This window comes from Diceros bicornis, chromosome 17 (assembly GCF_020826845.1).
Source record: "Diceros bicornis minor isolate mBicDic1 chromosome 17, mDicBic1.mat.cur, whole genome shotgun sequence".
NCBI classification, from domain to species: domain Eukaryota; kingdom Metazoa; phylum Chordata; class Mammalia; order Perissodactyla; family Rhinocerotidae; genus Diceros; species Diceros bicornis.
The window spans coordinates 21145894-21164411 of record NC_080756.1 but is presented as its reverse complement, the minus strand read 5'-3'; the positions used below and the strand labels follow the sequence as shown (position 1 = coordinate 21164411).

The following is an 18518-nucleotide window of genomic DNA, read 5'->3' as shown; positions in this document are numbered from 1 at the left end:
TTTTACCCATATTTGACCATTTATGTGTTTACCATTTTTTCTTGCAACTTAAACATTCTTTGAGATTATTTTCCTTCTTTCTCAAGGATATTTATTAAAAGTTCTTTTAGAGCACATGACTAAACTGTAAACTTTTTCAGTTTTTTTTATTTGTAAATATCTTTATTCCTCATTCAAAAATATTTTTTTGATGGATACATAATTTTAGGTGAACACTTGTTTTCTTTCCGCATTGTGAGGTATTTTTCTTTGGTAGTCTTGGCATTGTTGCTGTTGAGAATCCAGCTGTCGTTCTGATCCTTTAGGGAACATCTTTCCTTTTTCTCTTGTTGCTTTAAAGAGCTTTCTTTGTCCTCGATATTACGCACCTTACGCAGTTCTTCACTTATTACTTTGATCAAAGAGATAAACATCAGAAATTCACTATCATATATAATATAATTTTAAACATTTTAGCCTTTTCTGTATTTTGTAAATCTTCCACATGAGAATCACTACGTCAAAGAGTATAGGAACTGTTAAGACATCTCAGCCAAAGTGATTTCCAATGAGAATGATAACAAATTACACTGAAATAGCAAACTATGAAACAGCCTTTTGCCCCCTGCTCATAGTCGCTAAATTAGATTTTACTTCTGTAAACAAGTTGCAGTACCCTGACAATCAGTCAATTATATCATTGCAGATTTATTTTTCATTCTTTTGCAAGTGAAGCGAGTGAATTATTTCTGCATTTTCTTACCAATTACAATTTGAACCTATTACGTCCTAATTGTACTATTTATGTAAATAGCTTGACACAGTCTCCAGCCATTAAGCTAATAAGAATTTAGTGATTTTCTTATAGGTTTGATAAAGCTCTATATAAAAAGGACGTTAATCGTTACATCTATATTGGTTGCAAACATTTTTTCACATATATTATGTCCCTTTCTCTTAATTTTTGTGTGTTTATTTTCTTTGAAATTATTTCTTTGTTGTGCAAACCAGTGATTAAATTTTACTTAACTTAAATCACACATACACTTTCCTTTCTCGGTACCATTAAGTCTGCATTGGTAGTCAAATCTCCTGAATGCTGGTACAGAAGGAGGTTACGTAGCTGTAGCAGCTTCGATTTTTCATGTAGCCCTTATTCTTTGATCAGAAATTTTCATCTCCCAGTTCCTTTTACATAACTTCATTTCATTTTGTAATGATGGCCGTGTCTTGCACCATTGTCTTATAGAATGGAAGCTAACTTACTACACGCCCTAAACTAGGGATCTGGTTTGGAGCTCATATCCGTTATGCCTTAAGATTACATTTGTTTCATAAATTTCCAATACTAAGCAACTAGTGAAATGTTTATCCAGGAGACTCTGAGTGCTGCAGTACTGAGATGGCTCCAGCCTCTTTCAGTAACTTTCATTCACTCAGTGAAACATATATTCATTGTCATGTTCACTTATTATAGTATTCCTGTAGTTGTAATGATTCTTTGTTCATCATTGAAGGCAGCAAGAAATGTCACATTCCTTTATTTCTCTAAATCAAGCAAAGTCTTCCCCAAGCGTCTACTCCTATGAGTGGAAGAAAATTTACCTTCACCCACAACTGGACTTCCTACATCCATCTCTGGGATCTTATGAATTCTGGGCCTTTGTGATTCCAGAAAACCAAGAAAGGCCTGGACTCTGAGTTTGTGCTGTCATCATCATTGCTATTGTTCCTTCTGTTGCCTGATGTGGCCTGGTCATCTGTCATCAAACAGACACTCAACTCAAAGATGATACAAAGATGATTCCCAAAATGGAACATTCCATTGACACAGACTTGCTCACAGACTCCCTTGATCTACCCCCCAATTCTCCCTGATATCAATGTATTGTGTATAACCTCTACTATCATTACTAGGAAGCTTCCTTCAAGAGACAGGAGGATGTACACATGGGTTCGGCCTCCACCTCCTGTGCTGTCTTCAAATGCTATGTTCATATTCTTACCTCAAGGAATCTCAAAGCCTTCTTCCATGTTCCTAGTTCCTTCCACCTCCCCTACTCAATAAGGAGACTCCATTCTCTTCTGTTGTTGGGTGACTCACTTTGATAACTCAGAGTTGACCTAAAATAGAGAATGTCCTTTCCACATATACCTGCAACTCCAAGATGGGGGTGGTGATAGGAAAGAAGATGAAAATGTAGGAGAGAAAAAAATCATTAGAAACATGTAGTTGCTCTGTACTCTGGGGTATCAGTGGGCAAAGAGATGATGGGTTTTTTAATTCATGATTATCCTATTCAAATATTTTATAAATGTCTTGACTTAGTTATTTTGTGAAAGAGATAAGGAAACTAACATTTACTGAATTCTTACTACGTGCTGAACATGATGGTAGACATTTTATATACTTTATGCCTATATAACAATTACTTCTCCAGAATTTTGATAAGCAATTCCATTTTCTTTAATTCATCAGTTCTTTAAAAGTATTTAACATTGTTATTTCTTTAATTACAAAACAATGCACCTTTATTTTTGAAAATGGGAAAAATTCTAAAAAGGATAAAAGTAAAAATAACTCATAATTCCAAATTGTTGCCTGTTAATTGCTTTGTAATGTAAGAAATCAAAAATGAAACTCTTCTTCTCCCTGGATACATATAGAAATATTTATTATTCATATTTATAGAGAGATATATAAATATTTATTGATATATTATAGTATTTATAGATATATGTACAGATATAAAGATATAGACTTTAGATATTTGTGTACATGGTTAGTATACACACATATAATTCCTTCCTCTGTCACCTGAGAAAGCCAGGAACCAGCAAGAACCCAACAAGAAGATCTTCATTTCTAATACTATTCTCTAATAAAAGGACCCAGGACTCTCTGGAGAAATGGCTGAGCCTAGGACTGGGGAAGAGAATATACAAGATGAGCCCCAGCATCTTATAGAACCAGAAAGTAAGGAAGTGCTCAAAAAACCTCAGTGTTAGAGATATGTCAAAAGGATGCCAGGGTCAAATGAAAGAATTCGCAATGGCCAAAGCGGCGGCAATTTGAGCAACAAAATACATTAAATATTTGCTACAGACTGAATGTTTGTGTCCCCCTTAAAATTCATATGTTGAAACCCTAATTCCCAATGTGATGGATTTTGGAGGTGAGGTATTTGGGATATAATTAAGGCTAGATTAGGTCATGAGAGTGGATCCCCTTTGATCAAATTAGTGTCCTTATAAAAGGGGGAAAAGACACAAAATCTCTCTCTCCACGTGCATGCACCAATCAAAGGCTATGTGAGGATGTAAATCAGGAAGAGGATGCCTGCCAAGATCCCTACTATGCTGGCACTCTGATCTTGGACTTCTAGCCTCCAGAACTGTGAATACAAATGTTCAGTGTTTAAGCCACCCAGTCTGTGGTAATTTGTTAGAGCAGCTGGAACTAAGATAATATATTGTATTATAACCAAAGTATAAATAATTACCCATGAGTCCACACTGATATAAATAATGGTTGAATAATTAAATAAATGAGGGAGAAGTTATAAATATCCCATGCAGAAGAATTCCAAATACTTTACGTAAATATTCTAATATCAAGGAGAAAGAGCATAAACTCTTAACCTACCTCTTAAATGCAGTTGGCTAATAATGACTTACTTCCAAAGACTACAATACATACACAGGAAAGAAGAATAACTTTACAGTGGAGAAACCGGACAAACACTACCTCAGTCAGGTGATTGGGATCAATATCCACAGTGATAGGTCACGTTAATAGTACGTACCCTTGACAGGATGTGATGACAGTGTTACTTTATCTCTGTGATCTTCATCCTCAAATCCCATAACCCACAGCTAATCACAACACAAAAATCAGACAAACTCAAATTGAGGGACATTCTACAAAATACCTGACCACTATTACTCAAAACTCGCAAGTTCATTATAAACAAGGAAAATCTGAGAAACTATCACAGCCAAAAAGAGCCTAAGGAAACATGACAACTAAATGTAATGTAGTATCCTGGCTGAGATCCTGGGATAGAAAATGGACATTAGATTAAAACTAAGGAAATATGAAAAACTATGGACTTTAGTAAATCATGATGTACCAATATTGCTACATTAATATGACAAATTTACCACACCAATATAAAATTTTATTAATAGGAGATACTGGGTGTGGGTATGTAGGAACTCTCTGTACAATTTTTGCAACTTATTTGTAAATCTAAAATTATTCTAAAATAGAAAATTTGTTAAAATAAAATCTTCTCCTCCCCATCCGCAATCTTATCATCCAGGGTTCACTTTTGTGCTGGGTGTGGATGAATTCATTCATGAGGAGTTCCACGAATTCAAAAGTGTTCTGAGTATTTCTCCAGACTCTGTTCTAGTGGATAGTGAGATGTACTTATCCTGAGACTTGGGAAGACAAAGTGTCTACAAAAAAAAATCATTCTTTTCCAAATGAACTGCCCTTAAAATATAATTTTGACACATCAATTTACCGATAGTTTCTCACTTTTTGCTCTATTTATTCCAAACAGAAGCAAAAGGTGGAGGAAAGAGGGAATGATGAGCAAATACAATCCTATCCTGCTATACATCCACACGTATACATAGGTATAATTTTTAACAACAACGACTTTATGTCATATGTAAACTAAAAATTATCTTTTCACTTAAAATATAATGTTTCATACTCCTAAAATATACACAAAATTTTACATCATTCTTTTAATATCTGCATGGTATCCCATTATACACATATACCATCCATTATTTCCAAACCCCAAGGTTGTTTCCAACTTCATGTTATTGTATAAAGAGCTCTGATGAGCATATGCCCTCATCTGGTATTTATAACTATTTAGAGTGTAAAATGTTGACAGATAGGGCTAAATTGCTCCAGATGTTTTTATCTATTTATTATCTGTCAATACTGCCTGAGGGTAGATGTTTCCCCCACACTGTCTCCAGCTCTGAATTATGGAACCAAATTGGCAGCTAAGGAAGAGTGAGGGATTGCTGTTGAGTATGAGCCAAAGTAAAACTGAAATGAGCTCAGTTGAATTTCCACTTCCAGGAATCACAGACCAGGATATTCAGACCATCCCTCTCACTAAAAAGAACAGAAAATTTTGAATTAAATATATAAAATGTCTACCAGAAAGCATTAAAGAGCTAACAAGATGGTGAGTATTTAGCAGATCAAGATTAGAAAAAGTTCAGGAACCCAAAAAGATGACCAAAATATTTAGGATCATCTTTGTCCTAGAGGCATATTTTTATCCAAAGGGAACAGCTAAGACCCCGAACATCACTTTTGGTAGCCTAGTGAAGCTTGGGATTCAAAAATCATGATTTAGGATCATCCAAGGGTGAGAACCCTGGTCAAGTTCTCTATACTTAGTGATGGGACCTAAAATTCTTCACTAGGAGTAAAGATGATTGGAAAGAAAGCTACTCCTTTCATGGTCTGCAGCCTCACTTCATGTTTTTTAGGTAAAGAAGAACATCTCAATCAAGACTTGAACTTTAATTTACATGATTCTAGACTACTGACATCATAGGCGTATGGAGGAAGCAATCAATCAATAATCAATTAACTCTGGAAGATAACTTCACCTTCAGTCTCTATATACATATAATTTTCTGATTACTATGTTTTGCCTACAAGCAAACACACTAGGTGTGTAAGTAGACAAGAACAGTGAGTAAGAACTAGGAAGAGCAATAAAGAATAAAAACAGACTAACAGGAACTTTAGATGATGCAATTGTCAGACACCAATAATAAAACGATGATGCTTACCATGTTTAAGGAGATAAAACCAAGCTTGGAAATCTTCACAGAAAATTGGACACTTTAACAAGTGGCAGTAGAGAGTTGAAAAAATTTAACTGAAAATTATAAAAATCAAAAGTTAAGAACTCGGTGTGCAGATGCAACACAGCTGAAGAGAATTAGTTAATGGGTAACATGTCATTAACACTGTGTTGAAGCAACACAAAGACAAAAAGAAAAAAAATGCAGTGAGGAGAGTAAGAGACATAGAGGACACAGTGAGAAAGACTAACATAAATTTTATTGGAGTTCCAAAAGAAGAAAATAATTGAAGAAAAGCAATATTTTAAGAGATAATGTCTGAGAATTTTTCAGATCTGATGAAAGAAATCAATCCCCATGTTCAAGAAGTCCAATGAGTCACAGGTAGGTAGTCACATTTAAACTTCAGAACACATCGTAGTGAAATATGAGAAAACATAACACAAAAAGAAAATCTGAATTCCAGTAAGAGAAGAAAAAGACATAAAAAGAACCAAGTGGGGCCAGCCTCGTGGCTTAGTGGTTAAGTGTGCGCACTCTGCTACTGGCAGCCCGGGTTCGGATCCCGGGCATGCACCAGTGCACCACTTGTCCAGCCATGCTGAGGCCGTGTCCCACATACAGCAACTAGAAGGATGTGCAGCTATGACACACAACTATCTACTGGGGCTTTGGGGAGAAAAAGGAAAAAAAAAAAAAGGAGGAGGATTGGCAATAGATGTTCGCTCAGGGCCGGTCTTCCTCAGCAAAAAGAGGAGGATTGGCATGGATGTTAGCCCAGGGATGATCTTCCTCACAAAAAAAAAAAAAAGAACCAAAGTGTTCCAGACATTAACTTTTTGCAATTTATTCTTTAATCTGAGCTTATCAATTCTATTGAACTTCTCCATTTCAATTAAATGAGATGAACCGTTTTTCTATCAGTGTTTCTAAGTGGTCAATCAATTATCTGCTTCAGAATTACCTCATCATGCATAGCATAGGGCATATCCCAGACCTATTCAATTGGCACTTCTGCCCTGGGATTTACTATGCACAAAATAATAGCACAAAATACACAAATATGGCCTTGCACAAGGTCCATGGCACTTTGTTTCATACTATGGAGACCTTGGAAGAGCTCTGGAACACCCTATTGTCCTGGATAAATATGGAGCTACCCTTGTCACTTTTTCCTCCCTCTTGCTGTGCAACTCTCCTACCTCTTGGTCTCTCTGGTGCCTTCAAACTACCTTCTGCAGAGCTCCTTTGACTTTTCTCCCACAAGATATTTGTCTAAAAACCATAATCATTATGAACTATTTTTTATACATCATAATCATGGTTGATTATTTTTGCCAGTAGTCAATTCTCTTTTCAAACTTTGAGATTTCATAGAAGATAAATATGTTTAGGCCTAGAACATTTTATTTTATTTTCAATCTATTTTCCATTTTTGATTCGATGGTGAGATTCTGGCTAATTTATCTCTTCTTTTTATTGACATATTTTAACAAGTTTTATCACATATGCACTATTCATTTGTGATTCACTCAGCCTTTTTGAGGATTCTTTTCTTCCATTTACTATTTTTTAAAATATTTGCATACATACTTTATACGGTTTTGTGAAACAAAATAGTGCCTACTCAATTCTTGTTCCCATATGTTTGCTATAGTTTCCCATTAATTACATTAAAATAAAATTATAGGGGCCAGCCCAATGGCGTAGTGGTTAAGTTGACTCACTTCGTTTCAGTGGCCCATGGTTTGAGGGTTCAGATTCCAGGAGCAGACCTACACACCACTCATCAAGCCATGCTGTGGAGGCATCCCACATACAAAATAGAGGAAGATTGGCACAGATGTTAGCTCAGGGACAATCTTCCTCACCAGAAAAAAAAAGAAAGAATAAAAATATATCATGCATATGTTAGAGCACTTGTAAGCTCCATTGCACTTTATTTTTCACTTGCTTTTTATAAAAAGTAATGAAATAATATTATATAAATAACACTAATCAACATTTTCTATGTGTAAATATATATTTAAAAAATAAATTATTTAAAATGATCAACTTCCTAAATAAAACTAGTAACAGAAATAGTTATATTTCTTTCCTTCTAAATTTGTTCTATAGCAAATCTTTACATAATGCATTCTTTGATGTATTTATTAATATCCTACCATAATATGTAAAATTATATCATGAACATTTTCTCATTACTTCTAATTTTAAAAACCTCATTTTCAGTTATCATACAATTTCATCAAGCACAGTAACTAAATTTGATATAATAATCCTACTGTTACTAGACATGTTTTCAGCCTTTGCCACAATATCGATTTCTCATATTATTCCAAATCATATTTTTTGTTATTGAGTTGAATGAGTTTTTTATATATTTTAGATATTAGCCCTTTATCAGATAGAAGATTTGGAAATATTTTCTCCCATTTCATAGGTTGTCTTTAAATTTCTTGATTGTTTCTGTGGCCATGCAGAAGTTTTTAGTTTGATGTAGTTTTTGCTTGTGTTGCTTTTACTTTTGGTATAACAACCAAAAAAACGTTGTTGAGACCAATGTCAAAAAGCATTTTCCTGAATTTTTCTTCTAGGAGTTTTACATTTTCAGATCATCTGATTAAGTCTAATCCATTTTGAGTTAATTTTTGTGAGTGATGTAAGATAGGAGTCCCATTTCATTCTTCTGCATGTAATTATTCAGTTTTCCCAACACAATTTATTACGAACACAACTCTCTCCCCATTCTGCACTCTTGGCTTTCTTGTCAAATATGAGTTGACTGTATATGAAAGGGTTTATTTCTGGATTCTCGATGTTTTCCATTGGTCTATGTGTCTATTTTTATGCCAGTATCATACTGTTTTGATTAATATAGCTTTGTAATATAGTTTGAAGTCAGGAAGCAGAATGTCTCCAGGTTTGTTCTTTCTCAGGATTGCTTTGGCTATTCAGGGTCTTTTGTGGTTCCATATGAAATTTAGGATTTTTTTTCTATTATTGTGATATTTCACCCCCTAGGTTAAATTTATTCCTACGTATTTTATTGTTTCTGATGCTATTTTAAATGGAATTGTGTTCTTTATTTCTTTTTCAGATATTTCAGATATTTCATACTTAGTGTATAGATATGCAACTGATTTTGGTATGCCAATTTTGTATCCAGCAACTTGACTTAATTCATTGATTAGTTCTAACAGTTGTTGGCTGAGTCTTTAGGATTTTCTACATACAAGATTATATCATCTTCAGTCAGAGGTAATTTTACTTCTTCCCTTCCAATTTGGATGCCTTTTTATTTTATTTTCTTGCCTAATTGCTCTGGATAGAACTGCCAGTACTATATTGAATTAGAGTAGTAAGAGTGGGCACACTTGTCCTGCTCCTGATATTAGAGGAAATGCCTTTAACCTTTCACTGTGGGTTTGATGTTAGATGTGAGTTTGTTGTATACGGCCTCCATTATGCTGAGGTATGCTCATCTATACTCAATTCATTGAGGTTTTTTTCATGAAAGGATGTTGAATTTTGTCAAATGCTTTTTGTGTGTCTATTGAGATAATTATATAATCTTTATCTTTCATTTTATTAATGTGGTGCATATATTGATATGCATATGGTCAACCATACTTGCATCTCATGGATAAATCACACTTGATCATGGTGTGTGATCCACTTAATGTGTTGTTGAATTCAGGTTGCTAATCTTTTATTAAGGATTTTTGCATGTATAGTCATCAGGGATATTGGTCTATAGTTTTTTTCTAGTATCCTCATCTGGCTTTGGTATCAGGGTATTGTTGGTCTCATAAAATGTGTTTGAGAGTATTCCCGCCACCTTGATCTTTTGGAAGAGTTTGAGAAGGATTGGCAGAACTCTTCTTCAAATGTTTGGTAGAAATCACCAGTGAAACCTCTGGTCCTGGGGTTTTCTGTATTGGGAAGTTTTTGATTACTGATTCAATCTCCTTATTGTTATTGATCTGTTCAGATGATTTATTTCTTCATGATTCAGTCTTGGTAGGTTGTATGATTCTAGGAATTTATTCATTTCTTCTAGCTAATCCAATTTGTTGGCATATAATAGTTCATAGTAATCTCTTATGATCCTGTGCATTTCTGTGGTATTAGTTGTAATGTCTCCTCTTTCATTTCTGATTTTGAGTCTTCTCTCTTTTTTTCTAGTTAGTCTAGCTAAAGTTTTCTCAATTTTGTTTATCTTTTCAAATAACCGCCTCTTAGTTTCATTGATCTTTTCTATTGTTTTTCTGGTCTCTCTTTGATTTATTTCCACTCTGATCTTTGTTATTTCCATCCTTGTACTAACTTTAGGCTTAGTTTTTCTTTTTCTAGTTCTTTGAGTTGTAAAGTTAGGCTGTTAATTTGACATCTTTATATCTTCTTAATGGGTGTTTATTGCTATAAAATTGCCTTCCAGTATTACTTTTGCTGCACTCCATAGTTTTGGTATGTTGTGTTTACATTTTTGTTGTCTAAGACCTTTTTTCTTTTCTCATTTGATTTCTTCTCTAACCCATTTGTTGTTCAGGAATATGTTGTTTAATTTCCAGATACTTGTGGATTTTTCTTTTTTTCTCATCTTGTTGATTTCTACTTTCATACCATTGTCATTGAAAAGATGCTTGATATGATTTCAATCTTCTTAAATTTGCTAAATTTGTGGTGTGATCTAACATGTGACCTATCCTGGAGAATGTTCCATGTGTGATTGAGAAGAAATGTATTCTGATGCTGTTGGATGGAATGTTCTGTATATCTCTGTTAGGTCTATTTAGTCTAAAGTATAGTTCAAGTCCAATGTTTCATTATTGATTTTCTTTCTGGATGATCTATCCATTGTTGAAAGTGGGTATTGATATATCCTACTACTATTGTATTATTTTCTATTTCTCCCTTTAGATCTGTTAGTACTTGCTTAATATATTTAGATTTTCAAATATTGGGTTCATATATATTTATGATTGTGATATCCTCTTGATGAATTGACTTCTTTATCTTTATATAATGACCTTATTTGTCTCATGTTAGTTTTTAACTAAAATCTATTTTGTCTGATATAAGTATAGCTACCCCTGCTCTTTTTGGATGGGCTACAGGCTGTGCTCTGAAGTTGGCAAGGGATGCTGTTTGGGCTCTCTCATTGAGTGGGGCCACATGTTGCATTCAGCAGCTGGGAAGGTTGAAGTCTGCGATATTCTGTAGAACAGGCTATAGGCTGGGTGCCACAGCTAAGTGGTGCCATACACTGGGTTCTGAGTTGTCCAGGGTCACTATTAATGCTCCCTGGTTATGTAGCACCAGAGACTATACTTAACATTCGGCAAGACTTTTGACTTCTTTCCCTACCCAAGCATGGCTGTAGGATTGGCTCTGAAGCTACCTGGATTCTAGGTCAGGCTTCCTGGTTGGCTGAGATTGTAGGCTATACTCACTTGTTAGGTGGGGCTGTAATTTGCCTCCCTACCTGAACCAGGCCATAGAGCAGTCTCCACAGCTGGTATGGCTTTATAGCTGGGGACATGAATCAGGCAGATCTTCCCACCAGCTCCCTAGCCAGATAGGGCCACCAGTTTGCCTCTGCAGATGGGCAGAGCTGCTGGCCAGGGTCTCTGCTTGGGTGCTGCTGCAAGAAGAAATGTTGTTTACCAAGATCTGGGCGGTGGTTGCCATAAGCCCTAGCCCTTTTCTCTGTCTCTATCGGATCCCCAGTGGTCAAGCTCCATGGATTCCCCCAGTAATCCCTGTGACATGAGACCTAAAATGGGCCTCCCAGGAAGTGTGCTACAACACTGGGGGAGCTGGATATCCACCTTGGCTGTCTTTTTCCCACTAGAAAAACTATAGGCCCAGGAGGGCCCTGTTGGTGTAGTGCTGTTTCAGCCTGGAAGAAGAGCAATGCGATTGAGTGTAGTAGCTCCTCTTACCCTTCTAATGTGGTCTTTCTCCATCTTGAGATCCAGGGAGGTGTTTCACCTGGCCTCACCCCAGGCCTCACCCCTGGGTTCTGGGATTTTCACAATGGTGACTTGTCCACGGATAGTTGTTACTTGGTCTTCTCGTGAGCGGAACTGAAGTTGGGAATGACATATGTTGCCAACTTGATGTTGTCACTCCTGCTTTCACTTTTATTATTTTCAATTGTTTTGCTTACTTTGGATTTAATTGGCCCCTCTTTTTCCTGTTTCTTAAGATTGAAGCTTAGATGATTTATTCAAGGCTATCATTGTTTTCTAGTACAAGTATTTAACGCCATTCGTTTTTCTATAAGCACTGCTTTAACTTCTCCCCATATATTTTTATAAGCTACATTTCTATTTTCTTCAATTTAAAACATTTTCTAATTTTCCTTGGAATTTCATCTGTAACCTATTCGTTATTTGTAAGAATGTGGCTGAGTTCAAAAATATTTGGGAGGTTTTCTGGATTTCTTTCTGATATTGATGTTTGGTTTATTTCTAGAATAAACTCTGATTTCTAGTAGTGGTCAGAAAACGTACTTTATATGGCTACAATTCTTTTATACTTGTTGAGTTTGGTTTTCCCCTAGAATAAATCATTTTGATGAATGTTCCATGTGCGGTTTGAAAGAATGTATATTGTGCTGTTCTTGTGGTACTCTTCTCTAAACGTCAGCTAGATCAACTTATTTTATATTGTTCTTTAGGTGTTCTCTACACTCACTTCCTACAGTCAGCTCACAGACTGTTTTTCCACATTTACTGTTGATTATTGAGAGAGGAGTGTTGCAATCTCCAACTATAATTGTGGACTTGTCTCCTTATGTTTCAGCTACGTCAATTTTTGCTTTTTTATTTTGAAGCTCTGTTGTTGTGTGCATATATTTTTGGAGTATTATGTCTTCTTGGTGTGTTAACTCCTTCATACTTATGATATATCCCCTTTATCACTGATCGTATTTCTTGTTCTGAAGCTGAATTTGTCTTATATTAATATAGTCACTCTAACTTTCTTTTATTTGACTTTGCACTGTTTATCATCTTTTAATCCTTTACTTTTACTCTACCTATGTGAAAACATATTTTTTTATTAAGACCTTATTTTTTAGGGCAGTTTTAGGTTCACAGCAAAATTGAGAGGAAGGCACACAGATTTCTCATATGTTCCTTGCCCTTATGTATGAGCTTCCCCCATTATCAACATCCCCCACAACAGTGGTACATTTTTACTACTGATGAATCTACGTTGACACATTATAGTCACCCAAAATCCACAGTTTGTAACACATTTTTTAAAAATCTTATCATCTGAAAGAATTTTAGAATCACATAGAGTTTGCAAAAAAAGTGCAGAGAGTTCCTGTGTGCACTTCACCTAATTTTCCTAAACAATATTATCTTACATAGACTAGTACAGTAATCAAAACCAGGAAAGTGACAGTGGTGGAAAATTATTAAACTTATTCTTCTTTCACCAGTTTTCACATGCACTTATTTTTAGGAGTATAGTTTATTTCAAATTAAACCACTGCACACTTAATAGAACGGCTAAAAAAACTTTTTTTAATACAATACCCAGTATAGGCAGTGTTACAGATTAACTGAATCCCTCATACTATTCTGGTAGGAATGTAAAATGATACAGTCATTCTGGAAAACAGCTTGGAAATTTGTTTTTCTTGTTAGACCTACACTTATCATACGCTACAGCAATGCTCTACTGTGTTTACCCACAAAAACTGAAACAGATTCACACAAAAACCTGTACATGAATGTTCTTAGCAGTTTTATTTGTAATAGCCAGTAACTGGAAACAAAACAATGGTTTTTACCCTTGTAATAGATAAACAAACCATGGAACAGCCATACAATGGATTACTACTCAGCAATGAAAGAAATATTCCTTTCCTTCATTCTTGATATGGGTCTCTTGATCACCTGGCTAGCTCTATGAATTTCTAAGATTCCTTTCTGCAATCATTATCTGAAGCAATCAGGAAATTCTCTGATTGTCACCAAACCAGAATATTTTACTCCGGTAGACTAATTCTCCATCATCCTCTGTGGTCAGCTTCCTGCAATATTGGAGATATTTTGTAAAGGTCCTTCTCACAGCTGCTTTCACCTCATTGTTCTTCAAGCTATAGATGAGGGGATTCACTAAGGGAGTGACCACACTGTACTGTACAGAGGAGATCAACTCCAATGGTGAACCTGCGTTTGGCATGAAATAACGAAGGAAAGCTGAACCATAAAACAGGAGCACCGCAGTGAGGTGGGAGGAGCAGGTGAAGAAGGCCTTGCTTCTACCTGAGGAGGAGCTGATACTCAGGATGGTGGAGACAATGAGAGCATAGGAAAAAACAATTAGGACACAAGTTACAAGTGCATGAAGGAGACTGGAGCAGAGCAGAACAGTAAAATTCATGGAGATGTCAGAGCAGGACAGAGGGAAGAGAGAGGGCAACTCACAGCTGTAGTGGGGGATGGACTGATCCTCACAGAAGTCCAAACTCATAGCTAGTAGGATATTGAGGAATGCATCCAGAAACCCCAGGCCCCATGAGCCCCATGCTAGTCCTTTACAGAGCTTGTTGGTCATCTTCTGGCCATAGAGCAGAGGGTGGCAGATGGCAACATAGCGGTCATAGGCCATCACTGAGAGCAGGCAGCCTTCTGTGCCCCCAGTGTCAAACACAAAGAAGACTTGAGCCAGGCAACCCCTGACAGAAATGGTTTTCCTCTGAGACAGGAGATTCTCCAGCATCTTGGGCACTGTGGCAGAAGAGAAACAAAGATCCAGGAAAGAGAGGTGACTCAGGAAGAAGTACATGGGTGTATGGAGATGAGAATCCGTCCTGATCACCAGCAGCATCATCAGGTTCCCCACCAGAGTCTGAAGGTAAATCACTAGGAACAACACAAAGAGCAGAGCCTGGATCTTGGGATCAGCAGAAAGTCCAAGGAGGATGAACTCGGTGATGGTGCTGTGGTTCCCCAAGGCCATTTAGAGAATCCTTTGTTCCTTTGAAAAAAGAACAGGAAGTGGACTGAGCCTTCCAGTGGCCCCTGCCAATGTTTAGACATCCCCTTCTTCTCCCTATACATTCCCCTCTCCTCAGTCTGCGTGGTATTATCAGGATTTTAAAGCTGTGCTCACTGATCTCCTCCAGGCATTTTTCTTCTACCTCACAGGTCATGAACCCCTCTGATCAGTCATGCAAAATTTTGATTCTCATACTTGTTCTGATCTAAAAGCTATGTTAATTTATTCCACCTTCTTCAGTTGGGCCCTTACTTCTGTTTAGCTTCATCATCTCTTATGCATTTTAGCATGCTTCTGAAAGTGGCTGCCCCTTATACCTTCTCTGCTCTCCCTTATCCCACATTTTTAATTCTTCATTCAAACCTTTCCATAATTAATTCATGCTTAATAAGACCATATTGTGTTTGTGTATGTTCTATTATTTACATTGGTTATATATACTGTCTGATTTAATCCTAGGAATAAGATTGAGAGTCTTGTGTATGATTATGTGTGTGAACAGGTAGATGGGAATTCGGTAGCAATGAAAGAGAATGTCTGTTTTACAGATGAGAATACTGGAGGTCCCTAAACAAATCTAATTTCCCACATTAGTTAGCTGTGCATTTATGTGATATCTCTATGTGAAGAGCTTTGTTTTTCATTAAAATGGCTCTCACTCACGACCCATAGAATAAAGTTAAACTTCTGCTTCAAATTCAACAGCCTCCTCTATCTAATATTAACTCCATTTCCCGTCAGATCTCCCACCACTCCCCAATGGCCTCATTGCCATCCCAAAATAATCACCACTGGCAATGGCTAAAATTCAGCCACTAGAGGTTCATTCCATTAGGATAAATTATCTACAGATAAATTGAAACAACTCTGGGAGACATAGCACACGAATCCGGGTTTCAAATTTAATTCTTTTATGCACAAGTGATTGTATATCTTTCCCAAGGTGACAGGCAGGTGAGGCTTCCTTCCTGGAAAATGAGAAACATAACAAGTGCTTGCTACCTGGTTCTCCCCACTGAAAGGACTCAGAAAGTATTAATTCCATGCTTAAGTGAATGAATTGATAGCTGAATAAGGGACTGGAGGCTAAGGAGGATGAGAACACCACTGCTCACAGATGGAAGAACTGTACAGATTGACTAGAATGAAGACTTCCAGAGAGGCAGTGTACACACCTAAGTTCATGAGGCAGGACGCAGAAAGAAGAGAAGGGTGAGGAAGCTGGTAATTAGATGCACAGAAGACAAACTTTCGTGCAATCAATTTCTATCCTCCAAAACCTACGGTGGCTCTTACACTCTTTCCTGTTCCCTCCTCCACCTACCTCAGCAGAGTCCACGGTGGAGGTGCAGCGGCAGTTTTGCAATAACATTAGAATTTGGGTTTTACAAAGAGGATAAGCGTAGGCCACCAGGAAATCACTATCTGTTCTGAAGTGTTTTCCCCTCTTCTTCTCAGAAAATGAAGCTTAAGCCTCTGGGATTAGCTTTCCCTAATCTTCCAGGGCCCAGGCCAGGCAGAGTTTGTGTGCAGAATGCAAAGAGTGTCTATTGCCAATGCTCATTATTATTCAGGAAAGAAAAGTGGTCTTTCTGGGCAGCTGAGTACAAGATCCCACCAAAGGAGGAAGGCAAGGAGCACTGATGCAGAGAAATGGTAACAGGAGACACAGAAGGGGAGAAGATTCAAAGGGAAAAGATATACCTTAGATCCCCGGGGGAGAGAAGATCTGAAGAGGAGAGAGAAACAGAACTGGAAAGAGCTAGAAAGAGGGAGGAAAAACTTTTAGAGAAATCATATCTGACCTACCAAGTTGCTGGCTTTTTTGGTACAGAACACGTCCGTTTCTCTCTCCTGTCCCTGATGAGCTTGTCTGAGGTCAGTAATTCTTCACACAAAAGAACCAGTTCTTCTAAGGAACTACAGAAACAGCACACAACATTTTTTTCTTATAGAAAGCCACAAATAGGCAAGAAAATAGAGAAGTCAAAATTCTTGTTATGTTCAGAGAAAAATCTTCATCTTTGCCCTTGGAACACATCTCCACAGAGAAAATAATAACGGAAGTATAGAATTTCTCTCATTTGATGGAGCCCTGCCACTTAAACATCTCTTCATTTATTTCTCATTGTACATCTGTGTAAAGTACTAAAGCTACCTGAAAATGAGCGATTTTCAGATCTAGTCTTTTAGAATGGCATCTATATTTAGTGAAGCCTGGCAGTATAAGAGACATCTGGTCAATGACATCTATTCCCTGAAGCCACAGCCTGAAGCTAGACTTTAATTCGTTGTCTAAGTAAAGTTAACTTCTAAGCCACAGGGAATTCTTTAGCATCTGGGACTTTAGGACCTTCTGGGTTGATACAGTATTTTTAACCCTTGGATGAATGTTCCTGAGGGTCTGTTGCCCTTCAGAAAGGAGACAGGGCTGGAAGATTTTCCACATTTGATACTTAGGTTGTGGATACCTCGTGTGCGAATTCCTTGGAACTTGTGATGTGTACTCCTCTTTTCCATAGATTTTCCTGTGTTTACATGAGCTCCATTTCTGAACATAAACAGTCTGAAGATAAAATGAATGAAGGAACTGAAAAAACAAAAATTTGGATGTGGATACTTTATTGGAGGAGTCTGTGAGCCCTCAACTTACACTATAGTACTGCAAAGAGCTAATGTGGGGCCGGCCCCGTGGCTTAGCAGTTAAGTGCTGGCGCTCCACTGCTGGCGGCCCAGGGTTTGGATCCCGGGCGCGCACCGACGCACTGCTTCTCCGGCCATGCTGAGGCCTCGTCCCACATACAGCAACTAGAAGGATGTGCAGCTATGACATACAACTATCTACTGGAGCTTTGGGGGAAAAATAAATAAATAAAATTATAAAATAAAAGAGCTAATGTGAAGACCAGCCTGTAAACTAACACACATTTTCAGGGGCAGCTTTATCTCCAGAAATGAATTATCAACTAAAAAATGCAAGTACATGTGCAGCATAAAATTATTTTAAATTTTTTTTGACATGACTGTTTTAATGGCAGAAATGTCAAAAATTTGTTTTATCTGATCCATACATAGATCCATACATAATAATTAACACATACAGGACCAGATGACTGCATAACTGAAGAAAGCCAATGGAAGATTTTTTTTTAATTTTTTGTTTATTGCAATAACATTGGTTTATAATATTTTATAAATTTCAGGTGTACATCATTATACTTCTATTTCTGCATAGATTACATCATGTTCACCATCACAGTCAGAATGGCTATAATTAACAAGACGGGAAGATTAATTTTTTAAATGTTAACTAAAGAAACATTTATTTCCTTCTCAATAAATTCTAAGTACTGAGAAACAAATTGGAAATTCTCAGTAAAACAGATCTTCTTCTTCCTCCTGAAAACCTTACAGTCTGGGCTGTGATTTATCCACATCTCTGAAATGTTATTCTTCATGAGGATAAATTTAGTCCCAATCTGCTGTTTTAATATCTGGCTTTATCTCATAGTATTAACTGAATGAATTAGCTCAAAAATCTTTCTATGAGTAGTCTTTCATAAAAATACTACCTTGCTGTGAATTTTACATTATTTGATGAATATTAAGCTTTGGAGATGGGTACTACCTTTGTACAGTTTGCTATGCCAAAGGGCTAT

At 36.7% G+C, this 18518-nt stretch overlaps 1 protein-coding gene across 1 annotated transcript; it reads right to left on the bottom strand.

Moving 5' to 3' along the window:
- Window positions 1–13806: 13806 nt before the first annotated feature.
- Window positions 13807–14820, bottom strand: LOC131415538 (olfactory receptor 8S1-like). The gene has a single exon (XM_058557386.1). The coding sequence runs from the start codon at window positions 14818–14820 to the stop codon at window positions 13807–13809; it is 1014 nt and encodes a 337-aa protein (XP_058413369.1).
- Window positions 14821–18518: the final 3698 nt, after the last annotated feature.

What these genes read in the sequence shown, in the direction of transcription:
- LOC131415538 (XM_058557386.1), bottom strand. Translation starts at nt 14,820, where the DNA reads ATGGCCTTGGGGAACCACAGCACCATCACCGAGTTCATCCTCCTTGGA.